The 19068-nt window shown below is 37.5% G+C and overlaps 2 protein-coding genes, 1 long non-coding RNA gene and 8 other non-coding genes across 12 annotated transcripts; 9 read left to right on the top strand and 2 right to left on the bottom strand.

Moving 5' to 3' along the window:
• Positions 1-165: 165 nt before the first annotated feature.
• TRNAR-CCU lies at positions 166-238 on the top strand. The gene has a single exon. It is a non-coding gene; the product is annotated as a tRNA-Arg (tRNA).
• A 2206-nt stretch (positions 239-2444) lies between these two features.
• On the top strand, positions 2445-2517 carry TRNAR-CCU. The gene has a single exon. It is a non-coding gene; the product is annotated as a tRNA-Arg (tRNA).
• Positions 2518-2625: 108 nt separating this feature from the next.
• TRNAR-CCU lies at positions 2626-2698 on the top strand. Its single transcript has one exon. It is a non-coding gene; the product is annotated as a tRNA-Arg (tRNA).
• A 108-nt stretch (positions 2699-2806) lies between these two features.
• TRNAR-CCU lies at positions 2807-2879 on the top strand. The gene has a single exon. It is a non-coding gene; the product is annotated as a tRNA-Arg (tRNA).
• Positions 2880-2987: 108 nt separating this feature from the next.
• On the top strand, positions 2988-3060 carry TRNAR-CCU. The gene has a single exon. It is a non-coding gene; the product is annotated as a tRNA-Arg (tRNA).
• A 324-nt stretch (positions 3061-3384) lies between these two features.
• Positions 3385-3457, top strand: TRNAR-CCU. Its single transcript has one exon. It is a non-coding gene; the product is annotated as a tRNA-Arg (tRNA).
• Positions 3458-3781: 324 nt separating this feature from the next.
• Positions 3782-3854, top strand: TRNAR-CCU. Its single transcript has one exon. It is a non-coding gene; the product is annotated as a tRNA-Arg (tRNA).
• A 332-nt stretch (positions 3855-4186) lies between these two features.
• TRNAR-CCU lies at positions 4187-4259 on the top strand. Its single transcript has one exon. It is a non-coding gene; the product is annotated as a tRNA-Arg (tRNA).
• Positions 4260-4990: 731 nt separating this feature from the next.
• On the bottom strand, positions 4991-6087 carry LOC111480223. Of its 2 annotated transcripts, none has more exons than XR_002717770.1 (3): positions 5850-6087; positions 5509-5605; positions 4991-5330 (listed from the first exon to the last, which is right to left on the bottom strand). It is a non-coding gene; the product is annotated as an uncharacterized LOC111480223 (long non-coding RNA). The 2 variants fall into 2 exon arrangements; XR_002717771.1 differs by lacking the exon at positions 5850-6087 and adding an exon at positions 5678-5744.
• Positions 6088-8565: 2478 nt separating this feature from the next.
• On the top strand, positions 8566-10369 carry LOC111480221 (probable sugar phosphate/phosphate translocator At4g32390). Its single transcript, XM_023125138.1, has one exon. The coding sequence runs from the start codon at positions 8833-8835 to the stop codon at positions 9880-9882; it is 1050 nt and encodes a 349-aa protein (XP_022980906.1). The 5' UTR covers positions 8566-8832; the 3' UTR covers positions 9883-10369.
• Positions 10370-11187: 818 nt separating this feature from the next.
• On the bottom strand, positions 11188-19022 carry LOC111480220 (cellulose synthase A catalytic subunit 1 [UDP-forming]-like). The gene is made up of 14 exons (XM_023125136.1): positions 18772-19022; positions 17802-17997; positions 17532-17713; positions 17120-17240; positions 16846-17032; positions 16508-16774; positions 16061-16406; positions 15049-15186; positions 14835-14960; positions 14539-14751; positions 14197-14452; positions 13900-14096; positions 12878-13228; positions 11188-12047 (listed from the first exon to the last, which is right to left on the bottom strand). Exons 1-14 carry the CDS (start codon positions 18850-18852, stop codon positions 11463-11465), a joined length of 3246 nt encoding a protein of 1081 aa, XP_022980904.1. The 5' UTR covers positions 18853-19022; the 3' UTR covers positions 11188-11462.
• Positions 19023-19068: the final 46 nt, after the last annotated feature.

Genomic DNA, 19068 nt, shown 5'->3' with positions numbered 1-19068 from the left:
AAAAAAAAAAAAAAAAAAAAAAAAAAAAAAAAAAAAAAAAAAAAAACCCTCTGTGATATAATATTTAAAAAGAAAGTAATATTATTATTAAAAAAAATTATAAAAAAAAATTATTTTTACAAAAATTTTATAATTTTTTGTTTTTTGGGTTATTAGGGTCAACAAGCGCCTGTAGCTCAGTGGATAGAGCGTCTGTTTCCTAAGCAGAAAGTCGTAGGTTCGACCCCTACCTGGCGCGTTGTTTTCAGTTTTACTCAGTATTATTTTGCTCTTTTGCATTACTCAGTATTATTTTGCTCTTTTGCATGAGATTACCTTGAAGTATACTTTGAATGAATCCTTAACATTTGATTCTTAAGAATTATAAGTTCAAGGATGTCGTTATAGACAAAAAGCACATGGGATAAAAGAATAGTCAATGTGTCGGTAGCTCAGTGAATAGAGCGTTTGTTTCTTGAATAAAAAGTCATAGGTTCAACCTCTACTTGGAATGATATGTTTAGAAAGTGATTATTTTTTATGTAACTACAAGAATTTACAACAATGTACAAGAATGCTCAATACACCTATAGCTTAGTGGATAAAGCGTCTGTTTCCTAAGCATCCCCTACCTAGCACGTAGAAAGTTGTAGGTTCTCAACCCCTACCTAGCGCGCAAACTCTAAACCACCAAAACCCACATTTTTTACTTCAATGCGCGTAGCTCAATGGATAAAGCGTTTGTTTCCTAAGTATCCCCTACCTAGAACGTAGAAAGTTGTAGGTTCAACCCCTACCTAGCACACAAACTCTAAACCACCAAAACCCAGATTTTTGACTTCAATGCGTGTAGCTCAGTTTCGACCCCCTACGGCGCGTTGCTTATCACTTAGTTTTTAATTTATCTATTCAAAAACAAAACTTCAAACCTCAAATGCTTTTTTAGCATGGAATAAAAGGAATGATATATTCGAAAAGTGATTATTACTATAAGAATTTAAAAGGAATGTTATGTTTGGATAGTGATTATTTCTGACCTAACTACAAGAATTTACAAGAATGTTCAATGCGCCTGTAGCTCAGTGGATAGAGCATATGTTTCTTAAGTAGAAAGTTGTAAGTTCAACCCCTACTTGGCATTTTTCTTATATTCTCTTACCATTTAGTTTTCAATTTGGCCATTCGAAAACAAAACTCCAAACCGCCCATTTTTTGGCATGGGGATAAAAGGAATGATATGTTTCGGAAAGTGATTATTTGTTATGTAACTACAAGATTTTACAAAAATGCTCAATGCCTATAGCTTAGTGGATAGAGCGTCTGTTTCCTAAGCAGAAAGTCATAGGTTCGACCGTCTCTTATCATTTAGTTTTCAGTATGGCTATTTGAAAACAAAACTCCAACCGCCAAAACCCATTTTTTGGTATGGAGATAAAAGAAATGATATGTTCAGAAAGTGATTATTTCTGATGTAACTACAAGATTTTACAAGAACGCTCAATGTGCCTGTAGCTCAGTGGATAGAGTGTCTATTTCCTAAGTAGAAAGTCATAGGTTTGACCCCTACTTGGTGCACGTGTCTCTTATCATTTAGTTTTTAGTATGGCTATTTGAAAACAAAACTCCAACCGCCAAAACCCATTTTTTGGCATGGGGATAAAAGGAATGATATGTTCGGAAAGTGATTACTTCTTAACTACAAGAATTTACCGGAATGCTCAATGCAGGTGAATAGAGTGTCTCTTTCCTAAGCAGAAAGTTAGGTTTGACCCTGGTGGCAGCGCCGGCGGCGTGTCTCTTATCATTTAGTTTCAAGTGTGGCTATTTGAAAACAAAACTTCAAACCACCAAAACCTAGTTTTTGGCCGGGGATAAAAGGAATAATATGTTTGGAAAGTAATTATTTCTTATGTAACTACAAAAGGTTACAAAAATGTTCAACTAGCTTAGTGGATAAAGTGTCTATTTCCTATGATTAAAGTTGTAGGATCAACCCATACATGGTGCATTTCTTATTCTTATGTTGTTCGAAAAGTGATTATTTCTAACGTAATGGCAAGAGAATTTAAAAGAACGCTCGATGCGCTTGTAACTTAGTGGATAGAGCGTTTGTTTCCTAAGTAGAAAGTGGTAGGTTCAACCCCTAACTCAGTAGATAGAGCGTTTGTTTCCTAAGTAGAAAGTGGTAGGTTCTTTCCTAAGTAGAAAGTGGTAGGTTCAACCCCTAACTCAGTGGATAGAGCGTTTGTAACTTGATGCGCTTGTAGCTCAGTGGTCTGTTTTCCAAGCAAAAAGTCGTAGGTTTGACCCCTACCTTGTGTGTTTCTTATCATTTAGTTTTCAGTTTGGCTGGCTATTCGAAAACAAACTACCAAAACCCAATTTTTGGCATGGGATAAAGGAATGAGATGTTCGGAAAGTGATTATTTCTAACGTAACTACAAGATTTTACAAGAATGCTCGATGCGCCTGTAGCTCAGTGGATAGAGCGTCTGTTTCCTAAGCAGAAAGTCGTAGGTTCAACCCCTACCTAGCACACAAACTCTAAACCACCAAAACCCAATTTTTGGCATGGGATAAAGGAATGAGATGTTCGGAAAATGATTATTTCTGACATAACTACAAGATTTTACAAGAATGCTCGATGCGCCTGTAGCTCAGTGGATAGAGCGTCTGTTTCCTAAGTAGAAAGTCGTAGGTTCAACCCCTACCTAGCACACAAACTCTAAACCACCAAAACCCAATTTTTGGCATGGGATAAAGGAATGAGATGTTCGGAAAATGATTATTTCTGACATAACTACAAGATTTTACAAGAATGCTCGATGCGCCTGTAGCTCAGTGGATAGAGCGTCTGTTTCCTAAGTAGAAAGTCGTAGGTTCAACCCCTACCTAGCACACAAACTCTAAACCACCAAAACCCAATTTTTGGCATGGGATAAAGGAATGAGATGTTCGGAAAGTGATTATTTCTAACGTAACTACAAGATTTTACAAGAATGCTCGATGCGCCTGTAGCTCAGTGGATAGAGCGTCTGTTTCCTAAGCAGAAAGTCGTAGGTTCAACCCCTACCTGGTGCGCACGTTTGGGTTTTTGGCATGGGATAAAGGAATGAGATGTGAACCCCTACTTGGGATGTTAGGAAAATGATTATTTCTGACATAACTACAAGATTTTACAAGAATGCTCAATGTGCTTGTAGCTCAGTGGATAGAGTGTCTATTTCTTAAGCAGAAAGTTGTAGGTTCGATCCCAACCTAGTGTGTTCCTTGTCATTTGTTTGGCTATTCGAAAACAAAACTCCAAACCACCAAAACCCAATTTTTGGCATGGGATAAAGGAATGAGATGTTCGGAAAATGATTATTTCTAACGTAACTACAAGATTTTACAAGAATGCTCGATGCGCCTGTAGCTCAGTGGATAGAGCGTCTGTTTCCTAAGCAGAAAGTCGTAGGTTCAACCCCTACCTGGTGCGCACGTTTGGGTTTTTGGCATGGGATAAAGGAATGAGATGTGAACCCCTACTTGGGATGTTAGGAAAATGATTATTTCTGACATAACTACAAGATTTTACAAGAATGCTCAATGTGCTTGTAGCTCAGTGGATAGAGTGTCTATTTCTTAAGCAGAAAGTTGTAGGTTCGATCCCAACCTAGTGTGTTCCTTGTCATTTGTTTGGCTATTCGAAAACAAAACTCCAAACCACCAAAACCCAATTTTTGGCATGGGATAAAGGAATGAGATGTTCGGAAAATGATTATTTCTAACGTAACTACAAGATTTTACAAGAATGCTCGATGCGCCTGTAGCTCAGTGGATAGAGCGTCTGTTTCCTAAGCAGAAAGTCGTAGGTTCAACCCCTACCTGGTGCGCACGTCTGGGTTTTTGGCATGGGATAAAGGAATGAGATGTGACCCCTACCTTGGGTTGTTAGGAAAATGATTATTTCTGACATAACTACAAGATTTTACAAGAATGCTCAATGTGCTTGTAGCTCAGTGGATAGAGCGTCTATTTCTTAAGCAGAAAGTTGTAGGTTCGATCCCAACCTAGTGTGTTCCTTGTCATTTAGTTTTCAGTTTGGCTATTCGAAAACAAAACTCCAAACCACCAAAACCCAATTTTTGGCATGGGATAAAGGAATGAGATGTTCGGAAAGTGATTATTTCTAACGTAACTACAAGATTTTACAAGAATGCTTGATGCGCCTGTAGCTCAGTGGATAGAGCGTCTGTTTCCTAAGCAGAAAGTCGTAGGTTCAACCCCTACCTGGTGCGCACGTCTCTTATCATTTAGTTTTCAGTATGGCTATTTGAAAACAAAACTCCAACCACCAAAACCCAGTTTTTGGCATGGGATAAAGGAATGAGATGTGACCCCTACCTGGGATGTTAGGAAAATGATTATTTCTGACATAACTACAAGATTTTACAAGAATGCTCAATGTGCTTGTAGCTCAGTGGTAGAGCGTCTATTTCTTAAGCAGAAAGTTGTAGGTTCGACCCCGACCTAGTGTGTTCCTTGTCATTTGCGTTCCTTGTCATTTAGTTTTCAGTTTGGCTATTCGAAAACAAAACTCCAAACCACCAAAACCCAATTTTTGGCATGGGATAAAAGGAATGAGATGTTCGGAAAGTGATTACAAGATTTTACAAGAATGGTGGATGTGCCTCTAGCTCTCTAGATTAGAGCATAAAGTCATAGGTTTGACCCCTAAGCTAAACAAAACTCCAAACCACCAAAACCCAATTTTTGGCATGGGATAAAAGGAATGAGATGTTCGGAAAGTGATTACAAGATTTTACAAGAATGCTGGATGTGCCTGTAGCTCTCTAGATTAGAGCATAAAGTCATAGGTTTGACCCCTAAGCTAGTGGAAGCTGCAGCAGGGGGGAGTCCATGTATTTCATGTATTCTATCTTGAATCCGAGGCGACCCACTAGCTTCAAGAGCAGATGAGCCAATTCATGAAGAGCTATTAGCATCTTGAGATGCAGAACACAGCATATTTGCACAAACTATGAAAAGCTAATGTTATTTATGAGGCATTTATCAATTAGTAAACCAAAAGTACAAAATGCAAAACTGATTGATCAGAGAATGACCTCCTGAGATTCACAACTGTACCAAATCTTATATGAAAGATTGCCAGGACTTAACTGTCAGGAACTTGAATACGATACCAGTATGCCTAAATGTTACCGCCATTGTTGATGACATGATATTGAATATATGCACAAGCATAAACAAACTAGCAATACATACCTCTATTGATCGTAAGTGCTGAGAAAAACCTCCAAAGAAGCCATCTCCTTTGCAATTCCCACACAGCATTTCCTTTGTTCCCACTGCAACACAAAGCCATTGATCAACAGAACAAACAACACAAGTAGAATTCAAATTTTCAGGGGAAAACGCGAGAAAATAGAAACAGCTCAGTTTATCAGTCAATTGCATGTTATAATACTTCTTCTTCAGTTGTAATTTGGACGCTGAATCAAATAGTTGAATTAGGCCACAGATTACCCACACAACCAACAAGATGCACCGGCTATGAATTGTCCATTGAAGAAATCAACAGCATCAACTCCACTTCCTTGGCATTATGAGAAAATAACAGCAACTATTTCATTCAAATTACAAAAAAATCAGCGTTCGCAAAACCTAAATCATTAGCAACAAGTTATAAATCGACCTATCGATTCCATCACAATCATCACAAATCACGCCATTAGGTTTTGTGTTCCGATCATTCTTCGCAGTCTATTCGATCAGAAACACAGTACCGTCTCAATTTCCAAAGAATATACACATTGCGTTTCATTTTAAGTAATCGAAAAACAAATTTCAAACAGGAGAAGCAGAACCTTGCTATTTAGATGAAGGAATCCAGCAACTGAAGAATAATGGAAGCCATTGTTAATCAGGTTGAGCTTCTGATTGCCACAGCCTCCAACTGTTGAGGAATTCGATTACCAAATGAGAACACATAACAGTCGAGGAATTTCCAAATGATTTTTATAGTTCACTACAGGAATTTCCAAGAATGAGAAGAATTTTGAGTTGCAAGGTACTGAAAAACCAAGACGCCATTGAAATTCCATATACTTACCTGTCAAATGCTTTAGACTACGAAAAACTATCTGTTTAATTTATTTTAAAGGTTAAAATACCATTTTACCCATTCCTTATACTTCCAATAAAATTTCCTCATTAAAATTATTATTATTATTATTATTTAACAAAAAAATTCTAATAAAAAAATTCTTTAATTTTTTAGAATAAATTTCTAGTAATTTTCATTAAAAATAAAATATAAAACTAAAAATTGTAAGTAATTAATGATTAATTGAAACATTTAGGTAAACATCAATTTTACTTTGACTATGATACATTTAATTTCGGAGGGTTGGATTGTCTTTTATTCCTTTAATCCATTGGACGATCAGGATTTTACGTGCAATAATTGCATTTAAATTTTCTTAAAAGAGTCCTCTTTTAATTTTTTTATTAGTTAAACAATAAAAATCTTAATTTTAATTTTAATTATAAATTAAATCATCCACCCCTAAACAATGGTAGTATTTTCATTTTTTTAATATATATATTTGGTAATTACAATTCACCAATTATAATTATAAATATTGGTAATTAGCTGATTTTTTTTTACTTATTTTAAAATTAAATTACATTTGTTTAGTATAGCACGGAATAATATTAAAGTATAGTAATTAAGATACTAAATTAAATTTAAAATTTAAAATTTAAAATATTTATTAAATATTAAAATAAATTTATAATTTTTGTTGAAAGAAGGTAGATATTTTAAAATTTAACCTTTTATTTTCCTGGTACGAATTTTAAATAAGTTAAAAAGGTACTTTTTATTTATTTATTTTGTGGCTCCCTTTCAAAATAAAAATAAAAATTGTTTTATTTTCAATTGTTTAATTATTTTGCTTATTTTGTACTAAAAGGACGTTATTAATTAACGCTTATAATTACAGCTAACTGCCAACTTTAATAATTCTTATTTTTTAAGGCAAAAAAATAAATTGCATTTTTTAATTTTGGATCTTAGTATATTTGTAATATTATTTTTAAAGTTTTTAATTCCATGTGCATTAATATTTTTAAATTTTTTAGTAAAAAATATATATTTTATTTCTTTTTCCTTCCTTTTTTCATTGCTATAAATTTCCTTTTTATTTTTTTTCCCCTACCCTTAAATTAAATTTAAATGAATATCAATTTTAATGTTTTTTTTTAATTTTCTAATAATTATATTATATATTTCAACTTGTTTTTTTTTATATAAATATATTCTTCAATGGCTTCATTTTCAAAATTGGGTTGGCATTTTTAGGTAATATTTATTTATAATAAAATGACAAATGTCACGTGCATTGCACGTGATTTTTATTTTGGTCAATTGAAAAATCCCCCCATTTAAAGGCATTTATTCCATTAATAAAATCTTTTGACTTAAAATTTAGTTATTTACTACCATCTTATTAAAAATTAATAATTAATTGCCATTTTTAAAAAAAAATATAAACCGATTATAAACATTATATTATATATTCTAAATTTTTAGCCTTAAAACTTTAAAATATTACAATTTTGACCATATAATAAATTTTTATTTAAAATATCGTTAAAAAAATATTTATTATTTAAAATAGTGGTATGAGTTTTATTTTATTTTATATTTATACTTTCAAATATTTAATTTTATTCTCTTACTTTCAATAAATTTAATAATTAGTTATATTAATTTATCAAAATTGATTAAATAATAATAATATTTTGAATACAAAAAAAATACTGACAATTATATATTATCGTTAGTCTCACCGTTTTAAAATATGCTACTATGCAAATGATCTAGCCTTATTCTAACCAGTGTCTTGCACGATTTGGTGACTGATTCTGATATCAATTATAACAGTTCAATCCTATAACTAGTTGATATTGTTTGCTTTGGTTCGTTATATATCGTCATTAGCTAAATGCATTTTAAAATCATAAGGCTGATGACGATACATAAAATGGTAAAGCAAATATATCTATTAGCAGTGGGGTTGAGTTATTACGATCCGTAATTATTATTCCATAAATTGTATTTAATAAAATGGTAAAGAAACTATTTCAAAATTCAAAATTCAAATTCAAACATGGGAGTCACTCGATCATTTAAAAATTGGGACACAAGACAACAAAATAAGATTCTTTTCATTTCAGACCCCACACTTTCTTTATTTCATTATTTGGCCAATGAAAAAAAAAAAAGAAAAAAGGAAAGAAAAATATAACAAAATACAAAATAAATAAAATCCAATTATATTATCAATTTATTTGTGCTAAATTAATTTAAAAAAATATAAACACATATTATTGGTTATGATATATATATATATTTTCTTAATTTCATAATTATTTTTTAGATTTGATAAATCTTAAAAATAAAATTCATATTTAAGGAAAAAAATATATTAAAATTGAATAGTAAATATTAATTCAAGATTTAAAAAATAATAATAAAAAATTAAACAAAATTAATTTATGCTTAGAGTTCATTAGAAGTTGTTGAGTGAAAGAATTTACAATGGAAGCAGTAATGGATCTGTGGACTGTGTGTGTTTCTTCACCATTAATTGTTCGATTTATTTATATTCTCCCAAATTTCTCCGTCTCGTTCATCTTCCCTCTCTGATTCGTACTCGAATCGAGCTCAGTTCTTTTCTCTGAATCTCCATTGCTGAATCTTCTGCTCCATTTCTCGGATTTCCTGCAAATTTCTTGTTCTTCCTCATCGGATTCATTGCCATTTTCCCCCAAATCGACGCCATGGGCAAGGGTGGTTCTCTCAGTGAAGGTGTTCTGAAGAAGATTGTTCTCTCGTACACCTATGTCGCCATTTGGATCTTCCTCAGCTTCACCGTCATCGTCTACAACAAGTACATTCTCGACAAGAAGATGTACGATTGGCCTTTTCCGATTTCTCTTACCATGATCCATATGGGCTTCTGTGCTTCATTGGCGTTTCTTCTCATTCGTGTCTTCAAAGTCGTCGAGCCGGTTTCCATGTCCAGAGATCTCTATCTCTCCTCCGTTGTTCCAATCGGAGCGCTGTATTCTCTCTCTTTATGGCTTTCGAATTCGGCTTACATTTATCTCTCTGTCTCGTTCATTCAGATGCTTAAGGCTCTGATGCCAGTCGCTGTTTATTCGATCGGTGTTTCGTTGAGAAAGGAAAGTTTCAAGACGGAGACGATGGTGAATATGCTGTCGATTTCGTTTGGCGTTGCTATTGCTGCTTATGGCGAAGCGAAATTTGATGCCTGGGGTGTGGTTTTGCAACTCGGCGCCGTTGCATTCGAGGCGACTCGACTTGTTCTAATCCAGATTTTGCTTACCTCTAAAGGAATCTCGCTGAATCCGATCACTTCCCTGTATTACGTTGCTCCTTGTTGTTTCGTTTTCTTGTTAGTGCCGTGGATCTTCGTTGAGTATCCAATTTTGATGGCCACATCCAGTTTCCATTTCGATTTCGCGATCTTTGGTACCAATTCCTTATGCGCATTTGCCCTAAATCTCGCTGTTTTCTTGCTCGTTGGCAAAACCTCCGCCCTAACGATGAACGTGGCCGGCGTGGTCAAGGATTGGCTCCTAATCGCCTTCTCGTGGTCGGTGATTAAGGACACTGTAACGCCGATCAACTTGTTCGGCTATGGATTGGCTTTCATCGGAGTTGGATATTACAATCACTCAAAATTGCAGGCTCTGAAGGCTAAAGAGGTGCAAAAGAAGGCTGCTCAGGCCGATGAGGAGGCAGGGACATTGCTAGAGAAGAGGGAGATTGACGGATTGGTGAAGAAGAACGAATCTGAAGCCTGAATTCAGAGATGAGAACGAAGAACATAGCAATAATCCAGGAAGAACAAAGAACAAAGAGAAGGATTGATATGGAGAATTGGAGCAGCTGAAGAATTTGGGATCTCTTCATGGACTCAAATTCAGGTTTTTGTTCTACATTTCTTCATTCTCCATTGTTACTTTAGGCTTTTAGTAATATTATTAGGTGCATGAGATTTGGTTCTGTTGCTTGATTGAGATGCCTGCCGCCATTGATGAATGTGATGAAGCTTGCAGAATTAGAAAATCTCAAACCCCATTTTGCTTTCAGCTTTCATTAATTATTTCTTCACAGCATCATCCTCTTCCCCTTTTCCCAATTTCAATTTCCTTTTCTCTTACAACTGTTTAGGAAAACTATGAAGGTTCAGTTGAGTGCTTATCTGTTCACTTTAGGCTGTATTCAATTGTTCTGTTGTTAATGATACTCTGTGGATTAGATTTGGCTTTATGGGTCAGTTCTGATTAACCCCAATGCTTATCTGACAACTGCTTGCTTACCCACATGATCTTTTGTCTGGATCTTTCAATTCAATATGTGAATTTGGGACATTCTCAAAACTCATGAACAAAACAAGAGTTAGACCAAACCAGAAGAAACTTGTATAAATCTTTCAATTTTAAATTAATTTTTTTTTTTTTATAATTACATAGTCAAGGTATTTAGAAAGGTATAATATCTTAGGATCTAATTTAAATTACTTGAAATAAGATGACAAATAAAACTTATACCTCAAATTTAGTCGGTAAAAGAAAGGCAATGGCCTTGAGATTTGACTTTTCTTTTCTATGTCGAGCATGAAAGAAAGTTTAGCTATGTCCACAGCTCTTTTAATGGAAAGTGGTATTCTTAAGTAGTAAAAAAAATAATCTAATGCTGTTCGGGAGAAGAAGAGAATCTCAGCTACCGACTTTAACAAGACTAATAGCTTGGTGAACCAATCAATGAGATGATGATGGATATCAGCTTTTGTGAAGACTTCTCTCTCGTTTTGGATTCCCTTCACTTACACAACAAGATGCAACCACCCGTTTGATTCAGAGTGATTACATGTTCTGCCATCAGAGCCTTTAATTGGTCCCGTCGGAGGTAGCTCGACGTTCCCGTTACTGGTGTCATTTCGAGCAGCAGAAGACAAGTTAACAAGAACGTAACTCATACGCTCGTAAAAAGGAAGAGATTCTGGGCGTATATATATCAGATAGAATAGATTTCTGGTGCTGATAAACTGTGGTCTAAATCACTTGAAGAACAATTATTAAATTATAATTTCACTGTCATAAAACTTGAAAAAAAGGTATAAAAAAAAGTGTTTGTTCATACAATTTCTCCTGATGTAAATAATTCCTTTATCTATTATTTTCATTAAAAAAAATGAGATTTCACAATAATATCATAACATGCGAATACAAAAATTGTGGTGTAGAGAAAAAAGGCCATCATTTCTCATGTTCTTCAAATTGGTTGCTTCTTCCTAAGCCTGGCTCTTTTCAATGCCATGGTTTCTTTGTTCTTGTCATATTCACAGGAAAAATCAGGGGCAAAACTATGATGAATCTGTCTAGCAATTGATACCACATTGACCATTGGCAGCCTTCGTCGACGCAGAGGTGAACGGATCGATTCGCACCCAAAGCAAGGAGAATATCGAAGCGAGGAGAATCGACCAGACGATGACAATGGTTGGCGTTCGGTTTTGCCTCCCCAATAAACCCTTTAGGAAAGGATATAAATGGACAATGACCCATAATGCAAAGAACAGCTTCCCAAAGAGAGGGCCCCAAGATTGGTAACCACTGTTAATGGCATATGAAACACCAGCCACTATGCCAACCATGTTTATAATAAGGACAGTGGTGGGAGGGATGAGGAGGGAAGTCCATTTGAACACGTAAAGCTCTGCAAAATCCCCATCATCGTCGCTGGCTTTCGACGTGACGGTGAAGTTGGTATCGATTCCAGCAAGAACCTTTAAGAGACCTTGGAAGACAGCAAACAGATGAGCTGAAGTACCACCAATGACCCAAAATTGTTCGTTTCTCCACCAGTCTTCAATACTAACCCCGCTCCATCTAAGCTCGAGAATACCGGTGGCAAAAATGGAGACGAAAAGGAGAATGAACCACATACTGGCAAAGTTGCTTATCTGCAAATTACGAAATGAAGATGATCAGTTATTTAAAATGAAAGAAATATGGATACTTGCAGCTAGTATCAGCTTTTTTTTTTTTAGTCATCATAAAGACTGTTCTTTGATTATTGAAAAGAACGCTCGGAAGTCGAGAGGCTCAAACCAACAGAGCAGTAGGACATCAACGAAATCCCGGGATAGAAAATACGAAATAGATGATGATTGTTGATTCCATACTATCTAGATGAGAAGCTTCTCAAGCTATGACAAGGGCCTTGAAGGGGTCGCGTATCATAATTGTTACACCTACATATATCAAAATATATGGAGTGCCAATGTGAGATCTCACATCAGTTGGAGAGGGGAACAAAATATTTTTTACAAGGATGTGGAAACGTCTCCCTAGTAGACACGTTTTAAAAACCTTGAGAGGAAGCCTGAAAGGGAAAGCCCAAAGAGGATAATATCTGCTAATGGTGAGCTTGAACTGTTACAAATGGTATCAGATCCAGACACCGAGCGGTGTCGGTTGGAGAAGGAAACAAAGCATTTCTAACAAGGGTGTGGAAACCTCAACCTAGTAGACGCGTTTTAAAAACCGACGGCAATACATAACGGGCAAAAGCGGACAATATATGCTAGCGGTGGACTTGAACTGTTATAGCCAAAGTGAGCCTAACTCACGACAATTGGTATATACCCTTGACAAAGAGGCGAGAGGTTGAAGTTCTCTCAACATTTCGAATGTTGTTGAACTAGACATAAGGAAGAGCCCACATTTAGATCAGATTAAACAAACTAGACATATCAAGTTTCAATTTCATAAGGAAGAAACTATGAATTACCTCAGGAATGATGAACTTTCCGGTCAAAAGACAGAAGGCTGGAAGCGTACAGTATGCAAGAAGTGGAATTGAGGTGATAGGGTAGACAATGGTATTGATGTATGCTATTCTCTCCAAAAGCTTTAGCCTTCCATTGTAGCCATACCAGATAGGACAATGCCTGCTGAGCAGAATCTCTATCGAACCCAAAGCCCATCGAAGCACTTGGTTCAATCGATCCGAAAGATTGATTGGAGCAGATCCCTTGAACGCCGGGCGTGGAGGCATACAATATATTGAAATCCAACCACGAGCATGCATCTTAAACCCCGTTAAAATATCTTCTGTCACAGAACCATAGATCCACCCAATCTAGAAGTAAAAACATTAACCGTTAGACACAATTTATAACCGTCCAAGTCCATCGCTAGCAGATATTGTCCTCTTTAGGCTTTCCTTTCGGGCTTCCCCTCAAGGTTTTTAAAACACGCTTGCTAGGGAGAGGTTTCCACACCCTTATAAAGGGTGTTTCGTTCTCCTCCCCAACCGATTTGGGATCTCACAATCCACCCCTCTTTTGGACCCAGCGTCCTCGCTGGCACTCGTTCCTTTCTCCAATCGATGTGGGACCCCTACCAAATCCACCCCCTTCGGGGCCTAGCATCCTTACTGGCACACCGCCTCGTGTCTATCCCCCTTTGGGGAACAGCCTCCTCGCCGGTACATCGTCCGGTGTCTGGCTCTGATACCATTTGTAACAGCCCAAGCCCACTGCTAGCAGATATTGTCCTCTTTGGACTTTCCCTTTCAAGCTTCCCCTCAAGGTTTTTAAAACGCGTCTGCTAGTGAGAGGTTTCCACACCTTTACAAAGAGTGTTTCGTTCTCCTCCCCAACCAATGTGAGATCTCACAACCCATCACGGAGCACTTTCTCACTTCTTTAGTAAGATTAGTGTGCTCGTCTTTGAAGCTCTCTAATGAACGGGCAGACAAGAGGAAATAAGATAAATGAAATGAGGACGACGAATGTACAGACAACTAACCTCCTTGCCCCATTCTGTCTTGTCTTCATAACCACAACTGATGACATGAATTGCTTCCTTTAGCAGTGTTGCAGGGTTGGTTGAAGGAGGTATACCTCCCTGTTCCATGAAAGTGGCTGCAATGAAAACCGGAGATTGGCCGAAGCGTTTTTCTATACGCTTCTGAGACATCAGGAGTGAACTCTCATCATCATATCCTGTAGGATACAGCAAATAAGGTGAAAATCCGTTCTATAATTCTGTTCTTTGTCACCGTAACTCGAAAACTATGGCAAAGTATTTTGAAGGAAAACCGACCTTCAACGCCTTCCTCAATATCTTCCATATTAAAGATCGGAATGGTAGACTCATTCCTTTTTGCAGCCCTCTTCTTGTCGACGTACTTATTCCGATGCTTCTTTCTCGAACCACAACAACTCTTAATGATAATATTCGGTTCCAAATCTGCCTCGGTCAGGACTGGATCGTAACCGTATAAAGCTTGTCGATTGAAACAACAACCAGTTCCGACATAGACAGGACCCTGGAGACCATCCAACCCTTTCAAGTTTATCTGAAAAGTATAGCAAGAACGAACACGATGTCAATCACAAGCAAAATGACATGAAGATATGTGATTGAAAACGTCAAATACCCTACGTCGAAAAAGACAATGTTACGATTGGCATATCGATCGTGCAAATCAATGCCATCAAAACGTTGTGGGAACTGTACGTAACATGTTTTCTTCCCATAAGCAGGGTCCATCATGAAACACATGGCTTCCTTCAGAGCTTTGCTGTTGTTAAAGTAGTGATCACAATCGACATTCAATAGATACGCTCCGTTAGTTAGCACGGCAGAAACTCGGATCTGCATATGAGATAAAATCAAGTCGTTAAATCAAAATTATTGTATCTTTTATGCCATGACTGTATCCGATAAGAATAACGAACCAATGCATTCATAGCTCCAGCTTTTTTGTGGTGCTGGAAGCCGGGACGTTTCTCACGAGAAACATAAACAAGTCTAGGTAGTTCATTGCCATCGGTATCGAGACCTCCACTGTGGCCTAAGAAAACCTGCACTCGAACATACACGATATCGGTATTAGTCCCGAAAAAAGGATAAAAGAAGATGTCATAAGAAGCTATTTGAACACTAGGAGACCTGTATCATTCCAGGATGATCCCTGGGATTGTTTCCTGGCCATGGCGTTCCATCCTGCATGGTCCAACCTTCCTCAGGCATCTTTTGTGCTTTGGCAACAAGTGCATTGATTCGAATCTTGAATTCTTCATATTCCCTCTGAAAAACAATACCATAACTTTTTAACTCTACCGAACGACTAACAAAGAAGATGGAAAAAAGTTATTCCAAAGACTAAGGCTTAGTAAATTTGTAACATTTCAAGTCCGATCTCGAGCCCACCGCTAGCAGATATTGTCCTCTTTGGGATTTCCCTTTTGGGCTTCCCCTCAAAATTTTTAAAACGTGTCTGCTAGGGAGAGGTTTCCACATCCTTATAAAGAATGTTTTGTTCTCCTCCCCAACCGATGTGAGATCTCACAATCCACCCCCCTTAGGGGTCCAACGTTCTCGCTGGCACTCGTTCCCTTCTCCAATTGGTGTGGGACCACCTCCCTTCGGGGCACAGCGTCCTTGCTAGCACACCACCTAGGATGCTGGCACACCACCTTGTGTCCACCCCCTTTCAGGTCTCAGCCTCCTCACTGGCACATTGGCTAGTGTCTGGCTCTGATACCGTTTGTAACAACCCAAGCCCACTGCTAGCAAATATTGTCCTTTTTGGGCTTTCCCTTTCGGGCTTCCCCTCAAAGTTTTTAAAACACGTTTGCTAGAGAGAGGTTTCCACACCCTTATAAAAAATGTTTCGTTCTCCTCCCCAACCGATGTGGGATCTCATAGAATTTGGGGGATTTAGGGGATTCATAAAGCATGCTTGCAGTTTCCAGATTCTATTCTCATTATCTTGAGCACTTTCACCGAGTTTAAAGAATTTCCAGCTCGAAAACCCGCTAAAGCTTGAGAAACTATAGCTCGACACTATTTCATATAACACCGTGTAAGGAAACTCACATTATAAGAGGAAGTGCTTATCGAACAATGAACACAACTATATGAATATGAAATCATCATCGAATGTGCGTAGTCTGCTTACCTTCATCGCTCGACGCTCTTTTACGAACGAAGGTTTAATCTTGTCCTTCAAGTAATCTATCTTTTGAGCAAAATAAAACTCTGGGGCCCTTGGTTCAATGCTATGCTTCTTGCAAAAAGGCACCCACTTCCTTGCAAACTCTGCAGTTTCAGAGAGCGATTCAAACGTAAGCATTGCCGAACCATCATCCGACACATAGCAGGAGACTTTGTCGACAGGGTAGTCCACAGCAAGGATGGAAAGCACGGTGTTAGCCGTGACAAGTGGAGGCTCTTTGAGAGGATCCACAGTACTAACAAAAACATCAACAGGAGCTAACTGCGACGGTTCTCCTTCTCGATCGTATCTGCACGGTGAAGACACCAATTAACTTATACACAACTCCTGTCCTTATTCTTCCAATCTAAATCCATTTGATTAGATAATATGCAAAAGAACTCAACTGACCTTAATGCGAGTCGCTCAAGGAAAGTTTCACGATTAACCGGAGACCATTTCGGGAACTGATCCAAAAGCCAGGATAGTGCAAACCAAACTTCACAAATAACTGATGTTAACCACAAGGGGTATGCATCCTTCACCGGGTGTGTCAAACGGTACTGTAAGAAGAAGCCGAGAATAATAAGTCGAAGTATGATCACGACACGATACGGGGTCAAGTGAGAAGATGGAATCGGAACCACACGACTTAGAGGTTGTCTAGCATCATCAGCCCTGTGAAATGAACAAAAGATGTCAAATAAATTAGTATATAGCTGACGTTGAAGTAAAGATAAATTACTAACATTTGAAGTTCTTCTCCATTGGAGCCAGTGCCTTCCAAGTCCCCCTTCCCTTCTGAGTATCTACTTGTCATCTGCATTATGTTCTTCTCTTGTTTCAATTTCCAACCTTCCACTCTTTCCTTCCAATCAACATTCCCAAGGCCATAAGAGTTTAAATCCTTTGATGGGTCAACAATTCTCACAGGAACTATAATAAAGTAATATGCAATTAGTTCTTAGATACCTAAAACAAAAAGGGCGTCATGAAAATCATCGAATACTTGTGCTTAGATACCTGGCTGTCGAGGGTCGATGTAAGGATGTGAGTGCAAATGCTTGTCTGGAGGACCCAATGGACCGGATGTCGTTCGCACTGATTGATTGTCGGGTGTTGCACAAGGAATTTCACCCGAAACCTAAAGAAAGCGATGTTAAATAGTTTGATGGCATAAACATATGGTAAAATTCGAAATATGTTCATTAAGTGAAGTGTAAGTGTAATGACCCAAGCCCACCCCTATCAGATATTGTCTTCTTTGGACTTTCCCTTTCGGGCTTACCCTCAAGGTTTTTAAAACGCGTATACTAGGGAGAGGTTTCCACACACTTATAAAGGGTGTTTCGTTCTCCTCCCCAACCGATGTGGGATCTCACAATAAGCATAGCTCTGCATATATAAATGCATTATGGAATTGATAAATTCATACTGATTGGCCATTGGTAAGGAGTGGTATAGGCTGTTGAGATTCATGTCTTGTAGAAGTTGATAGCTCAGTATCTTCCCCATGCCATTGTTGTTTTGTCTTGCTACTTCCTTGGGTGTATTTAAACTCGTTCTCGATATCATCCACGTCATCCTCGTCATCATCGCCATCGACTCGAGGACTACCTGAAACGAAACAGCAGATCGTAAGCTTTTTCTTTTTTTTTACTCGAGAAATGCAGCATTGGAAAGGATGCATGAAAACATAATCAACCTTTGTGCCTCTTGTATCTAGTCTTGCACTGAGGGCAAGATTGGTTCCCGTCTTTCCTCTCGTACTCGTAACATGGACGACAAACAGGAAAGGCGCATTCGTTGCAAGCGACAAAGATATCACCGGAGGCCGTAAGGCCAACTGTGTCGCCGCATATTTGACATATTTGGCTGTTTAAGTTCTTCAGAGGTTTAGGCTGCATCATCAAAATGAGACTGAATAAGTCGCAATGCAAAATAATGTACACATCTCAATTAGTTGTTTGGCATTTTCATAAGAAGCAGTAGCAAAGAAAATCAAGCTCTACATCAGTATTGAAACATGAAGTGATAGAAATCGATACACCCTTTGTAACGGCCCAAGGCCACCGCTAGCAGATATTGCCCTTTTTGGGCTTTCCTTTCCGGGCTTCCCCTCAAGGTTTTAAAACACGTATGCTAGGGAGAGGTTTCCTCACCCTTATATAGAATGCTTCGTTCTCCTCCCCAACCGATGTGGTATCTCACACCCTTAATGACAAATAAGAACCAAGCTGCAACAAGCAAAAATCACATCCCCCAATGCCTAAATCCAAGCAATGGACGAAAGAGAACAGCCCACAGTCTATCTTCACTAAGACATTGAATCTTAAGCTCAATCATCAATCAGTACATCAAATCATCACACGGATCCACACAATATTTCAATCGAAAGAGCTCAAAAGAACAGAACGGATCTAGTTCTATAGAATTACAGAACTAACAATCAGTTCCAAATCCCCTAAGAAGACAAATTCGCAAACGAGAAGAATCAAAGGAAAAAACAAATACAATCTGAACTTCCACTTCACAGATCAACACACCGCACACTAAGTAATACTAAGATCACAAAATCAAAAACGAAAAACTAAAATATTGATTTGAAGATCGGATTGAATGTTGATGAATTAAATGAATGTTGATGAATTAAATGAATGTGGATGAAGTCTAACCCCATTGTCCGAATCGTGGCGAATACGAACAAGCTCATTCCTCTTGTAAGATCCAGCCACCAATCCCGCATTTGCTTCCATCTTGTCGGAATTTCTTCAGATTCCGAACAAGAAAGCAGATCGCAAGTGAATTAAAAGAGCCAAAGAAGAAGAGAGGGATTTTGTTCCTGAAATCTTCGCCCACTCAGTACGTCATCTCGATCGAACTTTACTCTAAACCAGCTGCCTTCTCTCTGCTCGTTTCTTTATTAATTTTATATTTATTTTTTTTTCTTTTTTTCTTTTTTTTTTTTTTTT

The sequence above is a fragment of the Cucurbita maxima genome, unplaced genomic scaffold, assembly GCF_002738345.1.
Source record: "Cucurbita maxima cultivar Rimu unplaced genomic scaffold, Cmax_1.0 Cma_Scf00006, whole genome shotgun sequence".
Lineage (NCBI taxonomy): Eukaryota > Viridiplantae > Streptophyta > Magnoliopsida > Cucurbitales > Cucurbitaceae > Cucurbita > Cucurbita maxima.
This window is presented reverse-complemented; position numbering and strand designations above follow the sequence as displayed.